Genomic DNA, 23,728 nt, shown 5'->3' with positions numbered 1-23,728 from the left:
TCAGCGGTTTTTAAATATTTTTTTCGGAATTTTTTAAATATTTTTCTGATTGTTTTTCGCGATATTTTCAAGTTATTACCTAGAGAATCTTTCAAATTTTGCCAGATAAATCTTATCATCAGGATTTTTTTATTATTCACGGGAAATACTTTTGAAATTTCCAAAGAAAGCCCGCACAATCATGGATCATACGTAGACCGCATCTGTTATAATTGAAGAGAATAAGTGTTATTGTAGCGATGGTCTCACTAATAGTAGTTAACTATAACTTATGTATTAACAGGAAGTGTTGATGTAGGGTTGGTATGGTGAATCACGCTTAAAGTTGTATGCTAACAATGAAGTGAATAGTGACAATATATCTTATAACGCATATGTAATTTCGACCTCATGGTATGTCGTTTTTAATTATGCGTGAGCGCTTCGGAATTCCCAAGAAAGTTTCATATATTCCAAATGAAAATGTTTGGAATTTTTAAGGAGAATAGGATTTTCCATGATGATTTCCTCGGCATATTCATCAAAATACTTTAAAATTTTTATGCATTTTTTTAATCATTTCTCCTGATATCTACTAAAAAATATGTGTGCAGTCCACAAAAAATCTTCGGAAATTCCACAAGAAATTGTTCTTAAAGCTAAAGGGTTATTCGGCCGAAAGACATTCGACGGAAAGCCAATTTCCGCCGTGCCACGACACTGCAGCCGATGGTTTTTGGCATCACGCCGCCGACACATTTGTGTTAGGGTACTGCAGCTACAATATCGTAAAAGTTTAGAAAATCTAGGAATAATCTTAAAAAGAAACTTCAAGAGCATTTCTTGTGGATTTTCTGGAAAAATCCCGTAACGAAATTTCCTGAAAAAACTTTGTAATTACTTTATACAATCCTAATTAAGTGCTGAAATTTTGAATAACTTGAAACAACTCGTGAAAATTAGGAAGAATCTCTCGTTGAATCTTTAAAAAAATAGCTTGGAGATTACTAAGCACAAAACAATCTCCAGTATAAAATTTAAAAAAATAGTTAGAACTCCGAAGAAATTTCCATGGGAGTTCTGTTTGAGAACTCAAAGCAATTCTGTTGGAAATACAAATAGGGTAAATCGTCCTATCGTTGTGATATGTCCTAATGTTGCGTTAAGTAGTGTTAAAATAGTCCATTCTGGATATAATAGCATTAAAAACAATTGTGGATACGCTAAAACTTTTTGAATTAACGACTAGAACAGCTGTTTGACAAAATTCCGTTTTTTTGTTAAATATCTTGGCTGTGCATATGCACAGCATATGTTTCGAAATGGACAAATTGATATGAAATTTGCGAAAAGGAATCCACGTGTCTTGGAGGGACTCGAACCCTCAACCTCCTACTAAAATTCCGTTCAAAATGATCATCAACATTGCTCAATGAAAATTTGAATCCTTTGAGCCTATTATTGCGGTAGTGCCAAGGTCTTATTGTAGTGGTATCGATCTCCATAAGAATTACATAAATTGAATTGAATTGAATTTTTTCGTCAAATTCTTTACAAGTCATTTCCATGAAAAGTTCTTCAGCATTTTCAAGGAGAACACTAAGCCTTCAGAGAAATTTTGAATGTTCAAGGGATGTACAACGGCAATGCCACATGAACACTTCATGGAATTTTCGCTGATTTTTACTTGGAACTTCGTCCAGAACTGAATTGGAATTTGTCAATGGAAATTATTTGGAATTCCCATTCCCCGTTCTTTGCGAATTCTTCCAATTTTACGAGGATTTTTTTTCTTCTGGCCATTATTAAGGATTTCTCCGGAAGCGACTTGGAATTATCCTCAGTGAATTCTTTGGATTTTCAAAGCATACATCTTTAGAATTCCAACGATTTTTTTTTAATTTTTGCCACAAATATTCTTCCTGAGGTAAAAGGTGTATACTGGGATTGAACCCACGACCTCCTGCGTATGAGGCAGAAGCGGTAGCCATATGACCACCAAGCCCGTTACTAAACTTTAAAGCAATCTAGGTTAAAAAATAGTTTTTAAAAATCAAGAATACCAAAAGCATTTCCTACACAGTTGGCAAAAAAATCGCTTTTTTATTTTTCACAATTTTCAACAATTAAATTAAATTTATTCAGTGAGTGCCAGGGTTTGCAGAAATCGCTCTCGAAATCGAGAGAAATCGAGATGACGTAGTTTCTGTATAGTATGATTGGCACTAACTACTCCGGTCTTAGTTTGAATGAATAAAAGTCATAATTTTAGTAATTTATGAATAGAAAAGAGTTTGTTCGTGTAGTTTGGTTGAAACATTTCTAACGAAGTTTTACGACTGAACACATTGCAATATCTTTTCGGGAACCATTAACCATCTACGCCACCATTCTACTTGCGAATAGTATTGGTAGTTCCGCTGCTAGTATTCGTGCAACAACATTCCATCGGTACACTCAAACCAGCTTTGGGAAAATCCGAATCGGGATTTTCATTCATTGAGAAATCTAAACCTGTGTGCTTTTCTCCCGACATAAAAACCACACAGCTTCAGGACAGCGCCAGCGTTGCCCGCATTCATATACAGACGGGTATGTAGGCAGACACACCACACAGCAAAATCCATCATCCCGAGCCGAGTCGAATCGAGTCCGTGCTACAGAAAAGCAGCAGAAAAGTTCCGTCAGCAGCTCTTCTTCGATTCCTCAAATAGGCCTAAGGATTGTGAAAAGTGATGGAAAAATGGGTTTCCTCATTTCATTTCCGTTTTATTTCACTGGTGCTACGAATTAAGCTTCAACAGTTCTAGATTTCGAAGGAGGTATATCTGCGGAGTGTTTAAATTTCAATGCCTTATACTGCATTAGTGGTTTGTCGCAAAGGTGAAAATCTTTACAGGATGCTTCCGACGCCTCAAGAGAAAATGTTAAAACAAAAAGGTTGAAAACGATTTGCTCTTAATAAGCAAAATTAATAATATTTGACTCAACTGTGTATATGTAGGCAAGCTTTTCGTACTGGGAAAAGTAGTGAAAATTAGGTTGTTGGTTTCTATGCACTCCACCATATTTTTCTTCGTCGAAAACTGGGAGGAGTGCAGAGAATATGAGAAGAAGAAGTATCACAATGGGGAGCAAATCGGGCCGAAGCAAAACTTCGAGAGTATCGGGGGGCGAAATCAGATATTTTTCTTCGATTTTTCCATCATCGTTAGTATTGCTACTGCTGCTGCTGCTGCTTCTTCCATTCTGCTATGCTACTATCACTAAGGGGAAGGATGGACAAAAAGTTTTGTCTTCCTTTCTCTGTTCGATGCGATAAGGGGCAGTCATCCAGCGGAATCCAACGCATAGCCAAGCGCAGTGAGGAAAATTCAAAGGAAAAAAGCTAGGAAAGGATTAACAGTAATGCGGTCGTGGAAATTTCTCTTGCTGTTTCGATAAAATTAAGTTTATGAGCCAAGTTTCGAGTGGAAAGAATCGCCAGTATAGTAGTGCGTGAGGAAGAAAACGCTCAAGAGTTATTGTGTTTTCTAAAAGGTTTTTCGTTGCCAATTCGAAATGTTTTTTTTTGTCACAGGAAGTCTATTTAAACTAGCAGAACTTTAATCTACCAGAATAAATCAATCGGATTGAGTGTATATACATGCCCCAAAGGCAGGGTGCAGCAAGAAGTGCCGAGATCCGATTAATGTGACTGCTGTAATAGTGATGGTGTTCGGAGTGAAATAAAACTCCACTAAAGTGAATTACCCGAGGGAAATGCTGTCCTTCCTGATAGTCCTGTCGAGTCCAAACGAGCTCGACAGCTAGAAAGAAAACGTGTGTGTGCAGTGTTCCAACAATAAAGCCCGTGCAGACTCGCAGAGAAAGAAAATATATGGTGCAAGGCGTCGGCGTGTCTCCCGGAGGTTTGGGGTGCTGAAGGAACGCCGTCGTCGCTAATTTGGATACTTTCTAATGGGAACGTTAACGTCGTCCTCGTCGACGGCCACCACCATCCCTGCTTCGCGATCGAAAATCAGTGGCACCAGCCATGAAGGTAAGTAGAGCACGTAACAGACAAGAGAGTGCATTTTTATGACCCAGTTTTTCCTTTTTCTACCAATCGTGTGAGGATATAATTTTATTAGACATTTTCTATATGCTATCCTTGTTCGTCAAGGTGTACTGAAGAGCTATATATTTACTAATGTCATATTCCAAATCAAAAAAATCGCCGAATTGGGGAAATGTATGTATGTGTGCGTATATAAAAATAATAACCACCTTAAAAAAAATTGCCACAATAGCACCGGGGGAAGTTATTTATTGCGGTTTAGTTGCTGTGCTAGAAAAATGCTTATAAAAAACAAGGATTGAATAGTGCAATTGTTCTTTGTCAAAAAACGACGAAAACGGTTTGCCTTATTTTTTTCCTGATTTTTTTCATTCTATCGCCCGATTTTGGTTGACTAAATATATGATGAATCAGTAAATTATGCTTGTAGTACTGGAGGTCGGGGCCCTCCTTAGCCGTGCGCCAAGATGCGCGGCTACAAAGCAAGACCATGCTGAGGGTGGCTGGATTCGATTCCTAGTGCCGGTCTAGACAATTTTCGGATTGGAAATTGTCTCGACTTCCCGGGGCATAAAAGTATCATCGTGTTAGCCTCATGATATACGAATGCAGAAATGATATACGAATGCAGAAACTATGGAAGTGCTCAGGCAACACGAACAGCCACGAGGCGGCAATGTCCCAGTGAGGATGTAATGTCAATAAAGAAGAAGAAGTACTGGATTGGCGGACTGGTCGCTAAACTAATGTAACGGTTCAGCAATATGGCAAACAGGTTGTATACTATTTCGCCGAAAAACATTTCGCGGAATTTTTTTTCGCGGTACGACATTCCGCGGAATGTATCAACTCTCCGAAACACATTTCGCGGAATGCATCTATTTTCCGAAAGGCATTTCGCGGAATGTACCTTTTCACCGAAAATCATTCCGCGGAATGCCATTTGACCGAATTCAGTTAGAATAATTATCATTCAAATATTTACCGATTTCTGCTTAATTGCATGCAATACAGGCAATTGTTTAGATTTAATGCAAACCCGACCCGTTCCCGAGAATTTTTGCATTCGTAAGCCCGTACTCGACTCGAGCCCGACATAATTTCATTATTTATGCCCGCACAAAAGTTTTCCCAGGAAAATTCAAACTAGATATGTGTAAAAAAATGTAAATCGAAACAACGAACTAGCCTCACAATTAACAAAACTGAATAAACTAATTTTCAGTATTTTATTTCTTAAGCCCGTACCCGATTTTTTTATCTAACAAACCCGTACCCGACCCGTACTCGATATTGTACTTATTTTTCAAACCCGAATCCTGCGATTCGGGTTGCAGGTTTCAAAACCTGAAACCCTACCATATGTTCTGCCCGGTATAATGCGAAAGGAGTTGCTAATGTCGTCTTTCAAAAAACGGTCTTCCCAGTATAAGGCGAAGGGAGGGGTTACGCTTTCTTTAAATGGATGCTTTTGCCCGGTATCATGCGAAAGGTTCCTTGCCTTGGTGCCTTAATGCCTTCTTTAAAAGAACGCGTCTGTCCGGTATACAGCGAGGGGAGGGATAACGCCTTCTTTAAATGGATGCATCTGCCTGATATAAGGCGAAAGGAGTTGATAATGCCTTCTTTAAAAGAACGCGTCTGCCCGGTATAAGGCGAAGGGAGAGGTAACGCCTTCTTTAAATGAATGCGTCTGCCCGGTATAGGGCGAAAGGAGTTGATAATGTCCTCTTTAAAAGAATGCGTCTGCCCGGTATACGACGAAGGATGGGGTAACGTCTTTTTTACGCGTCTGCCCAGTATAAGACGAAGGCAGGAGTAACGTCTTCTTTGGACGCATTTGCCCGGTATAAGTCTTCTTTAAATGGATGTATTTGCCCGGTATAAGGAGCAATTGAAATTTTGAAAACTACTTCTACATATTCTGGGAGGCCTTCCTTAGCGGGAAAATGCGAGGCTGCCAAGAAAGACTATGCTGAAGAAGGCTGGGTTCAACTTCTGAGCCGGTCTAGGAAATTTATCATGAATTTTTTTTTCGACTTTTTGGTATAAAAGTTTCAACGTCAGGGTGTCGACTACCTGGAAAAACCTGGAAAGTCAGGGAAAGTCAGGGAATTTCGTTTTGGACCTGGAAAGTCAGGGAAAGTCAGGGAATTTTGATTAAGGTCAGGGAAAAAATCACAAATCCAAAAATTGAAAATTTATAGTGATTTTTTTTTTAATTCGAGCAATATACTAATCCAAGGACACACACCATTTATAACGATTAATAAAGGTACTGAAACGTTGGATCAGAATTAATATTGCGTTTTATCTGGTCATCAGACTGCATAGCCGATAAGCAATACTCAGAGCAGCTACAGTCGACAACCACCTCCACTATCAAGCTAAAAAGCTTATTTTTTGTGTGGCCGTTGGCAGTATTTAGACTAAAAGTCTACTCCGGGCCCTTTTAATGTCCCCCATGGTAATCGAGTTTGTTTCTATTAATCTTGAAGAAATAACAGAGGTTCCAAAGTCGTGTTACTCAAATGGTCACTGTTGAGACCTGATCCAAATAGTCTTTTTAAGTCCCCCTTTATGTTTTAGATTATTTAGTTTGAGTGGTTTTGTGCCGGAGTCGTTTTGATTTTTTTTTGCAGTTTCCTTATTAGTAGAGTTTGAGTTATGGCCCAAAGTTCAGAACTGTTCAACAATCAATCATCAAACATGTTTAACTTACAACCAATAACTGGATATTTGCAAGTTTGTTGAAAGAAAACGCCGAATAGTAACTTTGTGGACCTGTGTCGGCCCTCCACTGCATCAGCATCATCTACAAACAAAATTATGTAGGTAATGTTTTAACCCTATTTCCGCCCACGACATTTTTTGAAAATTTCATTAGGAAGGAATCATCTTTGAAAAAATGCTAGAACAAAAGTTATTCGGCATAGATAAAATTGGTGGAAAACAAAAAAATGATTGTAAATCAATATTCAACCGATTGTTTTCAATAGTTCAACTATTTGTACTCAAAATTGATTATATTTGCAGTCTAATGAAACCATAAAGATGTGCCTAATATTACTTTTTGTTGTTGAAACAATACGATGAAGGTTAGAAGGTGCAAAGTTTGATAATGATTCACAGACACCATGGGCGGAGATAGGTTTAAAAACATTCATGAACTTCCATTTGGTGATGGGCTTCTAAAATCGATTCTCACATCCTTAGGTGGTCATGTAGAGAGAATGATAGTGGATAAACGCATCATATGGTCTAACTCGTGTACGTAGGTGGCGATGGTCTCAATTAAACGTTACTCGATACTGCATAATCATGCTCGGATGCAAGAGGAGGATAATGTTGTTGTCAATGGTAATGTTTCAATATTACATTCGCTGCTTTAGATGATTATAAAACAATTTCATCAGGAAATATTCAGGTTGATCTTCGAGAATTTTGTCCAGAAATTACTTCAGAATTCTCACTGAAAAATTAAAAAATCCCATGGGATTTAAAAAAGCCGTCTCGATAGGTTTTATCCTGAAGCTCCTCGATGGATGTTCAGTTGATTTTTTTTTTCAAAAGCTCCGCTCCAAAAACTTTGTATATTGTATGGTATTCACTCAAATTTTAACTAAATGTCTTCGTGAAGGGATTCATATAAAAAATATATAAAGGAATCTTCAAACATATTTCCACGAGTTCTTCAAAAAACTATTAGATGTTCCTTATTAAGTTTCATTGCTTGTTGCAGTTGTCTCACATCTAGTTGATAGTAGTTAAACTTTCTATAAATAAAACAATGCTGGAACTCCAAGACCATTTTTGAAAAAAAAAAACAACTGAAAATCGATCAAATTACTGGAGTAGGTGAAGCTCCCCTCAGCATTTGAGACTAGTTATGGCACTTCTTCACAAACATTCCCTATTTTTGATATTTTTCCATGGGACCATTGATTTATTTAAATAGAAATTAAACGACCTGAGTGTATTCAGACCAAATTATTTAAATTCTTGCAGTGGTTAGAATGTTTTGCTGGGCTTAATGTAAGTGCTGCATATAGATTTATTCGAGCTTGTAGAGATTGCATTCTTGATTATCTGGATGATACCAAGCAACCCGTAACTATTTTTAGAAGTCCATAAACTCTACAGAATAAGAATTCTTACTCTGTAAGTATACTTGAGAGCCATTAAGGTTTCTCGATGTTCACGGAAATAACTTATCCGGAAGATTTTTTAACGGCTTTAGAACGATCGCTAGAAGCTTTCACGATTGTTTAGAAAGAGTTCAAAAGTCGTGTCAAAAGATACAAGATTTCTCACAATTTTCCACAAAGATAATAAAAACTTCAACGATTTGAAGAAGTCCGTCAGTAGTCTTGGAGGTCTCCAGGGAGTCCGTGAGAATTCCAAATGGTGGATGTGGACACCAAAAAACTTATTACATTAATTGCAGCTAATTTTACCGATGTGAATTTTGAAAATCTTTCAGGAGTTCTGCGCATTTACTTAGATCTTTGCGAACGACTTGAATTACCTATCGATATTCTACGAATCCTTAATGTTCTATTTCTAGAAGTGATTAGACTTCCAGTAGCTCAGGAATTCATATGGACTTCAAGGATTCACACATGCAGAGATTTTCATACGCTTTAAAAAAAACATTTTTCATACCTGGAATTTTTCGAGGAATGGTCTGGAAAGTCAGGGAAAGTCAGGGAATTTTATTCTCAAATTTGAGTCGACACCCTGAACGTGTTAATCTCGTGTTAAACAAATGCAAAAAAATGGTACCATGGCTTAGAAACCTCGCATGTAATAATTCTGGAAATTCTGAATGGACAAAGGCTATTATTATTAATATTCCGCGAAATGGTGCATTCCGCGAAATGGTACATTCCGCCAAAAGTCATTCGGCGAAAAGGTACAAACCGCCAAATGTCGTACCGCGGAAAGTTACAAACCGCCAAATGTTATTCCGCGAAATGTTCAACCGCGAAAAGGAATTCCGCGAAATAGTTTTCGGTGAAATGTTATACAATCTGGCAAACATGTTGCCCAACAAACCTCAAAATAGGGTTTTTACTTTAGACGAACAACTTAAAACTGATTTTAGCTAATCAAACTGACTTTTTGTGATAAAAAATATGAAATTAATTCCTCTAACACTGCAATGGATTACGACTAAAGGGATCGTTTTGCACCATTCTCTCTAGGACCGAGCTTGCTCTAAGGAAAGCATAATAGTTCAAAGAACATCCCTTGAACATAAAAAAACTAATGGAAAATTAGAATGATTTTCCGCGGATATCTACATATATCTTCTATCTTTCTTCTAATCTAGTCTATACAAACAAAAACGCATAACTCAAAAACGGCTGAATGGATTTTCTTCATTCCTTTTGCAAATATCTTCGTTATCGTTTCCGACGGGTTTTTATTATGTTTCCTCATGCAAAAACACTAGAAAAGTTGAGTAGGGTAGAAGTTCCGATAGTCATGGGTGTTTGCGTTAGTATTGGTTTTACACAATATACATCTTAATCGCAGCAACCTATATAGTCTATCAATTTTTTGACAAACATTCAAAACAGATTGAGATTTGCATCAAAATCGGTAAAGTATCTTTAAAATACCTTATCTTTTTCAATGCTATGTTTCTAAAGTTACTAGTCCCACATAAAAACAACGGTATTCGCAACTATAGGAACACGAATTAAAAAATACCGAATTATTTCATCCAGAAATTGCTTCAATCATTCAATCAAAAATTCCTTCAGGTATTCCTTTGAAAATTCCTCCAGGAAATGAAATTGGAAATTCCTTCAAAGAGACATTCTAAGAATTGCTTCGAAAATTTCGGAACTTTCTCCAGAATTCCATAGAAAAATTCCTTTAGGTATCCTTCATAAAATAATTTGTCCGGAAGTCCGGAAATTTGTTTGGGACTTTCTTCGGGAATTCCTTCAGAACTTCGTACGGATATTCCTTCAGAGAATCATTTGACGATTCGTTTGTAAATTCTTTTACGAGTTGCTTTAGCACATTCCATGGAAATTTTAATGTCTTTATTAATGAGATTTTCAGCCCACGGCTGGCTCATATCAGATTCCTCGGAAATGTTTTAAGGAATCCCTTTAGAAATTCGGTCGGAAACACAGATGATGAAAAAGTATAAAACTGCTAATGTCGCTCCAGTTCATGTGACCAACATCTATTCTGCCCCCACTCACATATTAGTCCCATACCGTTTTTTTCGCATACTGAGATAATAGCTATTGAAGTTCCAAATCGCATCTTCCATATGAAACTTTTAATAAATCTAATTAATTGAAACATCATCGTATCTTTCTGAAATTTTGCTAAGTTGTTCATCATTCGCTGGATTACCGTAAAGCGATTTAGTTTGATCGAAACATTGTTTAGTTTTGAACAATTAGTTCATGTAAATTCTTAGTGGGTCTGTTATGCGGGTACTTTCAATATTGGACTATGGCTTGATATTTTTTTCACTAATGACATACAAAATCGCAGTTTTTATTATGATTTATGGAAGTACATAAGAAATGAACCCTATTCATTGGGTTAACTCAAAAGTGACGAAATATAAAATGGGACTGTTATGCGAGTGGGGGCAGTATTGTGCTCAAACATAGCAACCAAAAAACCGGTAGTATAAGTGTCAAACCGATGTTGTTGATGCAACCAATCATACACTACAACATGATAGACAGCATATGCCAAGTTAAGCTTATTGAAGCCAAATAATTTTAAATGGCAAAATAAATTTAATGGTTACAGCGCCTCTAGCGTTTTAGTACTTATGCTCTACTGGGAATACATTCGGAATATTTTTGAAATCCTTGGGGATTTTTTAGGAATTCATTCGAAAATTATAGGAATTGTTCTGGATATTCTTAGGAATATTCCTTTGGAGTTTCCTTCAGAAGTTCCTTCACGAATTTCTTTGCAAATTTTAATAAATTCCTTCAGGAATTTCTTCGGAAATTATTTCTAGAATTCCTAGAGGAGATTATTTTCGGCTAGGACACGTGATTCCTTTCTAAAACCATCCAAAAATTCGTTTGAAAATTGATCCAGAAATTTCTTCGAAAGTTCTTCCAGGAACTGCCTTGAAATCCTTAATTTTTTTTTTGTCTTTGTTAAGGAGACTCAGAATCCTTAATTATTATATATTTTTTATTACATTCATGAAGAATTTCCGAGCGAATTCTCAGAAGATTTTACAAGCAAAACCTAATTGATTTCCCGAATAAATGCTTAGATCTCTTTAGGTATTGCTTCGCGGATTGTTCAGAAATTCCTTTGAAGCTGAATAAACTTTTTTTTGTCCATAGATCGGAACAACGATCCATACGTGTTGAATTCCTAAATTTGTTATTTATTTTTCATGTTTGAAAGTTCCCTGATTGTGTCAGAAATTCTCTGATAATTCCAGCATTTTTCCAGGTTTTCCAGGTAGTAGTCACCCTGTGGAAATTCTGGAAAACTCGAAGAACTTTCCATGGAAATTTAAAAAAATCTCGTTATTATAATAAATTTCCTATGAAAACTCCTAACAATTTCCATTGAAATCGAATTTTTTTTCTCATTTTGAAAAATTTCCCGCGGAAAATTTCTGGTGAAAACTCCAGCGAGTTTCCCGTAAAAACTCCTTAGAGTCTCCCGTGGATGTTCCGAAAAATGTTCAGTGTAAATTTGACAAAATATTTTGTTGAGTATTCTGGAGTACAAAATTTAGAACAATTTCTCATGAAAATTCTGAAAAGTTTCTCATGCAAATTTTGAATTATTTTCCCCTGAAATTCCAAACAATTTTTCTTGGGAATTACAAAGAGCTGCAAAGTAGTTCCTATGGAAAATTCGAAAATAATTTCCAATGAATATTTAGGGAAAAAAATTCTGGAAGAGATGCTCCCGTTGATGTCTTGAAAATATCCCGAAAACATGAAAAAAAAATCTTCGAGAACCTTATAAAAAAACACCACGCCGATTCACGCCGCCGCCGCCGCCGGTTAAAATGGCTTTCGGCGTGACGCCGAAAACGCCGCCGCCGTCAAAAATTCTGACAAACGCTGCCGCCGTCGATTCTTGGACCGGCGCAGACCTCTACTTCCCGGTAATATCATTTTCTAGAATAAAAGAAGGATTTATTTGGCGGAATTTATGTATCCAAAAGTCAGATCTGCCTTATTTTGATCAATGGATGTTCCTTAACCATTCTTTCACTTTTCTCATCAAATAACTGAGTATCAATAACAAAAAGCAATGACCCGACAACTGGTTTAAGCAAAATCAAATTCAATTTGCGATATCAAACTAGTAACTCCGGGCAAGGTCGGGTGCATACAGCTAGTTCAAAAATAATCCCATGAAACTTCAAAACAAATTTCTGTGAAAATCCTAAGCAAAATTCCGTAAAATTTTGGAAGAGTTTCCCATGAAAATTTGGAATAAGTTTCCGTGGAAATTAGAGAAAACAATAGCAGGGCAGGGACACGGCAGGTATTTCCGTCCATCGTCATAGGTGCTAAAACCAACGTCCATTTTCTAGAACTCCGCTATATCAAAACGATTATCTTGAACTTACGATTTGGTACGGATGAGTTTGGCAAAATAGTAGTTTGTGCAACTAGTTGCAAACAGATGATTTTTTAACATTTATTACAAGACGCAGAGAATACGCTATTTGAACACTCACCCAAGCTAATTCGGAAAAATGCAGTCATGTAACTACTGTCCTAATGTTGATTTTTTGCTATAGCACCCAAATGAGTGTTATAATGAATTTTATGCAACCCATTTGCATAATGGTCATTGAAATACCCATTCTGTTGGTATGGAAAAGTAGGCCGTTTTATCACTCAAATGACAACTGTAAACCAGGTATTATGATCAGAAATTGCAAAAAAGTGATTTTCCTATACAGGTTTTGAAGTTTGTATTTTGGCTATAGCTTTAGATCTCATATTCGAGCCAAATTGATCTAAAAAAAAGTATGCGCCGTCGCGCCACGCAAAAGCCAACAATAATTTTTGGCCTCACACCATCGTCGACATTTTTGCATCGACCGGCGTGTCATTATTTAATGTTTGTCTCGCTGCTGCTTAATAATTTTCTACGCCGAAATTCAAAATTGTAGAAATCCTTCCGATTTTATCGTGGAAATTTGAAAGAATCAGAATCCAAGAAATTTCCTTTGAACTTTCAAAAATAAACCCGTTGGAATCCCGAGGTAGTTTTCGTGGAAATTTAAAAGAATTTTCCATGGAAATTTTGGGGAATTTGAATGCACAGTCCAGAAAAAAAGGACAGTCCTCAGGAAATTCTCAAGGTTTTTTTCTGACGAAGGTCCGTTTGGCCGAAATTCTTCGTGGTCTAAGGCCACGAGGACGAAAGTTTTTTGGCCGAATATGTCATTTGACCGAACAAACCGAAACCTAGCTTGCGAAAGTGATTTGACCGAACATTGTCAACTTATTGTATATTTAACCATTTTATCACTAATAACTTTTCGTTAGTTTTTCGTTGAAATGAAAAACCTTCAGAATTCGTATGTTCAAAGGAGGGGCAGGTAAAATGAACACTGTCTGATGGTAAAATGACATTTAATTTTTAAATTAAATAATGTAAATATTAAATAAAAATTAAATAAGTAAATATAATGACTGAAGATAACGAAAGCCTTTTGAAAAATCTGGTAAATTTTTCAAAAGTCTTTACTAATCAAAATAATAAATAAAAATCAGATAGGATGTGTACGAGACACGACCGCAAGGTACACGTTGGACAATATCTCGGTTTTACCTTTACTACTAAAAAGTTGTGGTTCTGGAAAGAACCGAATTATTTTCCATAATGCGCCTTTCCAGCAATAAAACCAAATCAGAATCTTGATATCAAATTTCACATTACTGATACTGATGTCCTCCATGCGAATAAATGTTTGCATCTCCCTCCGACGCGCGCTACGAACGGCAACTTTCTACTGTCACCAAGCGATCAATTTTCACTTTGAACCAAATTCGTCCATACTTAACCTTCCCTTGTATAGAATGTCCTGATAAGAATCTGAACAAACAAACAGCAACCACTCAATAGTCCGACGCGTGCTTGTAATTCTGCTGCCGAAGTCAAATTTCTGCTGTTGTCGCCAAGCGATGATGTTTTGCACTGTGATGAACATTTGTTTCGGCTCAAACTTGTCTTCTGTAAAATTGAGGTCCTGAAAAGAAGCGATTTACTTTCAATAATGAGTCTTCCCAATTAACTACAATAAAACGACGCTAAAAATCAACTACACAGTGCCTGCGTAATATTGACTGATTTTTGCCATCTCCATAGAGCAGGTGACAATTGAGTAAATCAGTTCTAGGCGTTTGAGGCTATTCTACTCAATATATTGAGTACCGTCAACTGGGGGAAGATGATCATTGAGGTGAAGATGATCATTTGATGTGTCAGTCAAAAGTGCTATTTTTTTTGCCGCTGGGTACAAATCCGAGTTTTTCGATTATAATCATGAAAATGTATTTTGTGGAATAAAGAGAGAGATAGTCATAAATGATGCTATTTTCGTTTCAAATATTGACTTCTTAGACTTCTTTACATAGGAAATTCTACATTCATACAAATAACCTAGTGTATTTTGACTACTAGGTCATAATGGTTTTAGTAGAGCTGTCATGATCAACTTCACCCCAAAACCAGATTATTCAAAAAATGTGTGATAATTTAATTTATTTTAATAAATGCGAACGCATTTCAGAAAACTAAAGTTGTTGAGTATTGCAACGTATAGCAGTTATTGCATGTTTTTTTCTAAAAAATGATCATCTTCCCCCCAGTTGACGGTAATAACAAGTGTACCCAATTTTGAGTAAAATTGTGTTATTTGAATTTTAGCTTCGAAGAAATGTCAAAATAAAATTTAGAGCATTTTACTTGTTTACGAGCGAACATTACATGAAATGGGAAAAAATAAAATGTTAAAAAAGAAAATTGTTAGCAGTAAGGTGCTTACGGGACATGCAACCGCATGAATTTCCGGACTCGAATTGTAAATAATGTTTTTCGTGAGAAAGAATAATATTTGCCATTTATTTCGTGCTACAGTCTCATTTTGGATGAAAAACAACCATGTGTAGAAAGAGAACAAATGATTGATATAATCAATCCAAAACAAGATGAAAAAAAATCACCGTAAATAATACAATAATAATTTTGTAGGGTAAAATTAGCTCAACCACTGGGTCAAATGTAAACCATTTTTTTGCTTTGCTTTGCCCATCTCTAGATTGAACTTGATGATTAAAATTTTGTTATCATTTAGTATAAGTTACTGCTACTGCTTAGTGAAATTCAAAAACGAACTGTTAGACAGAGTTGTAGAAAAACCTTTGCACTAGAAGTTCACCATACAACGCATTTTAAAATTTAGCCTCTGGTATGAGTTATTGGCAAACTACTAAATGATCGAACGCTGATTACTAAATGATCGATAACATCCTTGAAACCAGGTAGTAAGTGATCCTTCCGTTCTTGCGTTTAACCAAGACACCAACCTTTTTGGATTGTTTCACCATTCTCTTCATAACTTTTGAAAGCAATGACCGTCGACTAGAGTGTGCCAATTACAGAGGGATCACCCTTCTGAACTCAGCGTACACAATTCTGTCGCGTATTCTGTTTTTACAGACTGAGACCGCTAGAAGAGTCCTTCGTCAACGAATACCAAGCAGGTTTTCGTGAGGGTCGATCATCGACGGATCAGATGTTTAGCCTGCGGATGATCATTGATGTATTCCGGGAGTACAACTTGCAGTCTTACCAAAGTTTTTGTTGGTGTATCGGGTAACCACCCCCTCCCTCTATTTTTATGGCGATAATGGACATCAATGTGCTTGCCTATACGTTTCATTCTAGTGTCTTCTTTCATTTACCTCGAGGACACAATTGACGAATTTCGCGCCAACTCGACCAGCGGTTGGCAGCACCATCTCCGAATCGAATGAAACTTGGTGAGCATAAAGATATAGTATTTCTAAGCCACTCTGCATACTTAGTTTTTCAAAAATTGCCAAGAGCAACATTTCATAAGGGCTTAATTTTTTATCATTATTTTTTTTTTAATCGATGTAACTCTAAAATGAAAAGACTTACAAAAAAGTGTTGTATGGCGGATTGTCGTAAAATTCCCAGAAGTAATTTGGAAAAATATCCAAAAAATAAAAAACCGATTTTTTCACTGAAAAAAATTAGTTTTAAAAAATAAAATCAATATTACAAAAAAATCTCATCTTAGAAATCGATGATTTTTTTCTGCAGATAGGTATTTCAATTATCTAACTTTTCTGGGAATAATGTTTCTGTGACATATTTAAGGAAAAAAAGTTTTTCTAACAAAAACTTTTTTCATTTCCATATTGAGTGAAAATTTTTCAGCGTGTTTTATGTTTTATCAGCGCCAAATATTGGTTCAGCAGCCTATCATCAATCAACGACACATTTTGGACGTATAAAAATTTGTTTAGGAAGCAATTTAGCATAATCTAACATTAATGTGGACCAACATTTGAAAAGGGTTTATATTTTCTTTGATTTTTTGTATCGAAGTAACTTAAAAACAAAATGGGTTCACAAAAAAAAAACAAAGTCATAAGGGTAGCAGTCATTGTTATTCTCAGCGTTTGTTTTAATGAATAAAATAACCGTTGAATTACCTGAAGATGTCGTACGGTGCAAAATTTGAAAAAGTCTTGTTTATTCATTGCTGTTGACTACCCATTAATGAGTAGTCAAGTAGAAATGAGAATTAAATGTAGTAGCAATTAAAATTGAAGAAAAAATAGATAATAAAAAACGAAAAAAATATTATTTTTTGAATGACCGTTTATCTGAAATCCCCCTAATGAAATTATCTACCGAGCTTCTCGTTTGAAATCAAAATGTTTATCTGATAAAACAAATTGACCTCATTTTTTTTTTGCGCCAATTTTAATCTTTACATTTATTGTTTTATGTTTCAGATTTTACAGTTTTGACAAATTTACAATAGCTCATCAAATATCACAATTTTGTAAAACTGGTCATTTGTGTGTAACATTGATATAAGAAATCTAGGAAAATATACGACTTTCTTAAATGTTGGTCCACATTAATGCCAGATTATGCTAAATTGCTTCCCAAACAAATTTTTATCCGTCCAAAATATGTCGTTGGTTGATGATAGGCTGCTGAACCTAAATTTGGCGCTGGAGGCATAAAACACGCTGATACATTATCACTCAATATGGACATGAAAAAACTTTTTGATAGAAAAACATTTTTTCCTTAAATATGTCACAGGAACATTATTCCCAGAAAAGTTAGATAATTGGAATACCTATCGGCAGAAAAAAAATCATCGATTTCTGAGATGAGTTTTTTTTATAATATTGATTTTAATTTTTAAAACTAATTTTTTTCGGTGTAGAAATCGGTTTTTTATTTTTTGGATATTTTTCCAAATAACTTCTGGGAATTTTACGACAATCCGCCATACAACACTTTTTTGTAAGTCTTTTCATTTTAGAGTTACATCGATTTTTAAAACATCAATGGAAAAAAAATAGGCCCTTTTCAAATGTTACTCTTGACAATTTTTGAAAAACTAAGTAAGCAGAGTGGTTTAGAAATACCATATCTTTATGCCCACTAAGTTTCATTCGATTCTGAGATGGTGCTGCCAGCTCCATAGAAGGGTTGGCGCGAAATTCGTCAATTACTAGGACCTGATTGTACCAATTTGATTAATGATGATCGGATTTAACGAGACGTGCCCAAAATTTGTCTATCAAATTGATCTTCTTGAAATTGAGGTTTTTAGAGTAAAGTTTCATTAAGACAAACATACACTGTCGGATGATTATAATAATAATAATAAACAATAAACATCATAAATAAAGTACAACATCTCATATGCCTGGATTTGTAATGTAAGTAAAAGACAAATACTGAGGACATCATGAAAGCTTTGGTTGATACGATAGACCATTTGATTCAAGCTCAAATACAATTTGGAGATCTTACAACATCTCAATTGCCTGAAACTGCGAAGCAAGTGAAAGACAAATTTTCAGAGAACATAATTGAGTTGATGGCGCGGCTGGGGACTTCATGGAAGCTGAAAGACAAATATTCAGAAGTGAAAGACAAATATTCAGAGGACATAATTGAGTTGATGCCGCGGCTAAGGACTTCATGGAAGCTTTGGTTGATTCGGTAGACCATTTGATTCAAACTCAAGGACAATTTGGAGATCTTACAACATCTCAATTACCTGAAACTGCGACGCAAGTGAAAGACAAATATTCAGAGGACATAATTAAGTTGATGCCGCGGCTAGGGACTTCATGGAAGCTGAAAGACAAATATTCAGAAGTGAAAGACAAATATTCAAAGGACATAATTGAGTTGATGCAGCGGCTGAGGACTTCATAGAAGCTTTGGTTGATTCGGTAGACTATTTTACTCAAACTCCAGGACAATTTGGAGATCTTACAACAACTTTTATGCAGAGTAAGCTCAACGACCTTGCCGAGCGCTCCTCTTCGGCAGGTTTAGTCACCAACGTCAACAAAACCAAATCGTTGGATGTAAACACGGTGACTCCTTCCAGTTTCACAGTAGCCGGGCAACCAGTGGAGAATGTTGAAAGCTTCCAATATCTTGATAGCCAAATGGCGTCAGACGGTGGTATCAAGATCGACATAGGCGCATGGATCAAGAAAGCAAGAGCTGCCTTTGCGAGTTTAAGAAATATCTGGAAAAACAGGCAGAAAAGTGAACGCACCAAAATACGAATTTTCAACTCTAACGTGAAATCTGTGCTGTTATACGCTAGCGAAACATGGTGTGTATCAGTGGAAAACACTCAACGGCTGCAGGTGTTCATTAACAGATGCCTGCGGTATATAATTCGGGCCTGGTGGCCTCACAACTGGATCTCAAACAACGAGCTCCATCGTCGTTGTCACCAGAGGCCGATAGCAACAGAAATTCGGGATCGGAGGTGGGGCTGGGTCGGCCACACTCTACGTAGGGCGGAAACGAAATCTGTAAACAAGCATTAGACTGGAACCCAGCGGGACATTGCAGCAGAGGCAGACCCAGAGGCTCATGGCGGCGAAGCCTCAATAAAGAAATAAAAGAAGTCGACCGAAATCTAACCTGGCAAAAGGTTAAAGCGATAGCCGGACAACGCTCAGGATGGAGATCTTTCAAGTCAGCCCTTTGCACCATCGGAGGTGTACAGGATCCATAAGTAAAGTAAGTTACAACAACTCAAATGCCTGGATTTTAAACGCAAGTGAAAGATAAATACTCGGAGGACATAATTGGGTTGATACCACGGCTGGGGGCATCATGAAAGCCTTGGTAGATTCAATAAACCATTTTACTCATACTCCAGGACCATTTGGAGATCTTACAACATCGCCTAAGCCTGGATTTGAGACGCAAGTGAAAGAAAATTACTCGGAGGACGGAGGTTATACTGCGACTGAGAACATCATAAAAGCCTTGGTTGATTCGATAGACCATTTTGCTCAAACTCCAGGGCAATTTGGAGATCTTACAACATCTCAAATGCCTGGATTTGAGATGCAAGTGAAAGTCAAATACCCAGAAGACATATATTACGGCATATTATATTAGCATATTACATATTACATTACGGTATATTATATTACGGCATATTACGGCAGAGGACATCATGGAAGCCTTCGTTGATTCGATAGACCATTTTACTCAAACTCCAGGTCAATTTGGAGATCTTACAACATCTCAAATGCCTGGATTTGAGACGCAAGAGAAAGATAAACATTTGGAGGACATAAATGGGTTGATACTGCGGCTGGGGGCATCATGGAAAGCCTTGAATGATTCGGTAGACCATTTGATTCAAATTCCAGTACAGTTCGGAGATCCTAGAACATCATAATTTATTATCACACATGTTTCGTATATAGTTTACATTTATTTTAACAAGTTCACAGTAGACAACATGCTTGAAAACATTTTCTGAAGCTTCATACAACCTGTAGTATAAAGTGGTTCCTAAAGGCACCGAATTATCATCGTATGCATAGTAGGGATGCTCAAAATGTGTTCTTATGTTCCAGGTGATGAATTTTATGAGTAATTTTAGCATTTCCATCATCACTATATGAACAGATATCATTTTTGGTAATGAAATATAAGTATATCTTCAAAATCGCATTTTTCTAAATCCGTTGCTTTACTTCCACAGCTGTAGTGAAAAATAGAACACCCCTAAATACAATATTTTGCAATGTCCAGAAACTACACGGAAGAAAAAAAGTACCCAGCGTTGAGTTTTTTTTAATTTATTTTTTATTTTTTTTTCTCTTCTCTTTCATTCACTCTTTCTTCTGTTGTCAAAAACAAAGGAGCCAAACAATCCAACGATGCCAGTTCAATACGGGAAGCCAACTTTGAGTTTTATTACCTGAGGTCGAAATTGAGTGAATTAAACTTACATTTGGGTAAATAAATTTTCCGTTGGGTACTTTTTAACATGAGAGTAAAGGCAAACCACTTCGACCCTACTTACTCAATTTTGGCTTTCCGTGCGGATGTTCGAGGTTGGGTGAATTAAACTCACTATTGGGTAGTTTATTTCTTCCGTGTAGAAGAGATGGCTAAGAGGTTGTTGAAAAAACTGAGAAAATCGGTTGAAAAACCACTAAGATATAGCCATTTACAATCTGTCGTTGTTCGTTTTCTATTGAGAGCGATTTCTGCAATCCCTGATCACTTGACTTTCCAAGAGCGCAATCGGAAACACGTCTGCACGTCTCAGAAGCTGAGCGGCAACTGTTATTCTGTATAGTAGTAGTAGTAAAATTCTTCTTTATTTAATCATTTTCTGTTCTACAATTATTATTTTTCTACATGTACAGTGCTCGGCCGGCTTGGCCCTCCAACTTCAATTTTAAATTTTCATGTTTATATTGTTATTTAAGTGTTAATATGATATATCATGACGGCCTTTAGGAGGCGCTGGTGTGTTTTTTAAAATTTGATAACCTAACTACTATGTACACTAATATTTACAATAAAAAATTTGATAACCTAGATTGGAACTAGCGCCCTAATTGGAGCCTGATCCGAATGCAAGCAACGGACCCTAAACTTTTCTTTACACTCACCAAAGCGTTCATGTAAGGTTTTTATTCCGGCCAGACGGTGGACCTCGGATGTTCTTGTCCTGGGAGGGGTGTTGAGGATCATCCTCAGGAATTTGTTTTGGACCCGTTGAAGTTTGAGGTGGTGGGTTTTAGCGCAGCTCTCCCAGACCGGCATGCCATATTCGATCACAGGGAGGATGATTTGCTTGTAGACAGCAAGCTTATTTTTCAGGGACAATGACGACCGGCGGTTGATCAAAGGGTACAGTAGTTTCAACAAGACGTTACACTTTGTCACCGTTTTGTCAACCTGTTGCCTGAAAATAAGCTTGCTGTCGAGGGTCAAGCCAAGGTAGCCGGCCTCATTGGCCCATTCCACAGTCGTGCCATTGAGGATGATTTTACAGTCCCCAGGCGGAACAAGTTTAGGGGATTTGGAGTGGGGGAAAATGATGACCTGGGTCTTCGCCGCGTTGATACAGATCTTCCAGCTGGTGAGGTACTCTGTCAGGGCATCCAGGCCTCGTTGGAGTTTTGCCACTAGCGCTCTGATCACTCTACCGTTATAGACGATGGATGTGTCATCTGCGAACAGAGACAGAATGCCGCCTTCTGGAGGTTCTGGCATGTCGGAGGTGAACAGATTGAAAAGCAGGGGCCCGAGGTTACTGCTCTGGGGGCGCCTGCGACGATGTTGTGCGCATTGGAACTCGTTCCGCTGATTGAGACCCGGAATGTCCTTGCCGACAGGTAATTGTTGATGATTTTCACCAGGTAGCTGGGAAGATTGTAGCGTTGTAGTTTGTACACCAGGCCATCATGCCATACATTGTCAAATGCCTTCTCGACATCGAGTAAGGCCATGGCGGATGTTTTCGAGACAAACTTGTTCCGTCTGAGGACGTTGGTAACTCGGGTCAGTTGGTGTACAGTTGACCGACCGCGTCGGAAACCAAACTGTTCCTCGAGCAAGATGTTGAGATTTTCGGCAGACTCAAGCAAACATTGATGAATAGCTTGGATAATCCTGAGAGAAGGCTGATGGAACGATAACTTTTTTTTGGGAGGAAGAATCCTTCCCAGGCTTCCGGATGGGGATGACTTTCGCTGATTTCCAGGACGATGTGAAGTAGCTGATTAAAGATCAGCGAAAGGTGTTCAAAGAACAGGGCACTCATGTGTTTGAGCTCGAGATTCAGGATGCTGTCGAAGCCTGGGGCCTTCATGTTCTTCGACGATTTGATATAGGCCGTCAATTCGTCAGCTGAGATCTCCAACTCCTCCGAGAAGTCGTTGGGAATCAAATGGATGTTGTTAGCATGCTCGTTGACGGCTGCTTCGTGTGGACTGACGATGTTCTGCCCAAGATTGTGTGAGCTGACGAAGTGACGACCTATTTCAGCGACCTTCTCTGCAGGAGTTATCAAGCGATCCTTAGAGCCATTATTGTCTAGTGGGATCAAAGGTGGAATGGGCCGAGGCTTGGATTTTAGAATTTTGGTCATTTTCCAGAACGGCTTAGCATAATCTGGGAGAGTGCGGATCTTATTCGAGAAGTCGTTATTTCTGAGGTCCACCATTCTGGCCTTGATAATTTTTGTGATTCGATTGCAGCGTGCCTTAAGCTCAGGCAGTCCAGTACGCTGAAACTGCCTGCGAGTGACATTCCGCAATCGAATCAAATCTTTGGTGAGTGTATCGATGTTTAAGGAGTTGCTTACCTGCCGAGCCGTCGGTACGTGTTGCTCTCGGGCCGCCGTGATCGCCTCCTCGATAGCGCACAGCTGACGGTCGATACTTTCCGGCGTCTCCGGACGCACCTCGTAGTCGACGGTGTTATCGACGCACTGCTGGAAACGCTGCCAGTTCACTCGGTGGTAGTTCCGCCGTAACTGCTGGTGCCGATTGACCGAGGAGCCCAGTTCCGCCACCACCGGATAGTGATCCGAACTGAGCTCCTGGTATACAACCGGCTGCGAGACGTGGTCACTCAGGTTTGTTACGTAGAGGTCGAGCGTTGCGTGGGCACCGGACCGACTCAGCCGAGTGGGGGAATCCGGGTTCAGGATCGTGTAGTGGCCTTCCTCCATGTCGTTGCTCCAGATGGTGCCGTTTCGATTGCCGCGACTGTTGCCCCAGGCTTGATGTTTGGCATTCTGTTATTCTGTCAAAAAATTAAAAATTGAAGAAGTTTCGAAGTTTAAAAAAATCAGGTTTTCGATTTTGATAAAGCTGTGTATTTCCGAACGTTGTCTTGAACTGGGTTTCATCGAAACGTTCCGAAAAGGCGTTTACCTGCGCAGCCATCCTGAGGGAACGGTAGACTCCTTTCGCTAAAAACGAAAGAAAAATGCATGCCATCGTCAATACCGCAGACTGCGAACGCCACTTCGAAAGCGTCGTTTTCAAGCTGCTAGTGATGCATACAGATCGCTAAACAAATCATCTTTGCAGACCGCATCGTGCTTTCGTGCTGTGCGGTTCT

The 23,728-nt window shown here is 37.8% G+C and overlaps 1 protein-coding gene across 9 annotated transcripts in view; it reads left to right on the top strand.

Annotated features, from left to right (window-relative positions):
- Nucleotides 1–23,728, top strand: part of LOC134219353 (serine-rich adhesin for platelets) — a 115,108-nt gene that overhangs the window by 24,708 nt on the left and 66,672 nt on the right. For 4 of the 9 annotated variants that reach the window (XM_062698078.1, XM_062698080.1, XM_062698079.1 and 1 more), the window contains exons 1-2: nucleotides 2,626–2,919; nucleotides 3,560–4,021. In XM_062698078.1, coding sequence (XP_062554062.1) covers nucleotides 3,940–4,021 — 82 coding nt within the window. In that variant the 5' untranslated portion in view covers nucleotides 2,626–2,919; nucleotides 3,560–3,939. Of the gene's footprint in view, nucleotides 1–2,625; nucleotides 2,920–3,559; nucleotides 4,022–23,728 lie in introns of those variants that run through there. The other 5 variants (XM_062698074.1, XM_062698072.1, XM_062698073.1 and 2 more) reach the window with 5 other exon arrangements.

Source organism: Armigeres subalbatus, chromosome 3 (assembly GCF_024139115.2).
Source record: "Armigeres subalbatus isolate Guangzhou_Male chromosome 3, GZ_Asu_2, whole genome shotgun sequence".
NCBI classification, from domain to species: Eukaryota; Metazoa; Arthropoda; class Insecta; order Diptera; family Culicidae; genus Armigeres; species Armigeres subalbatus.
The sequence above is the reverse complement of the archived record's forward strand: the minus strand, read 5'-3'. Positions and strand labels throughout refer to the sequence as shown.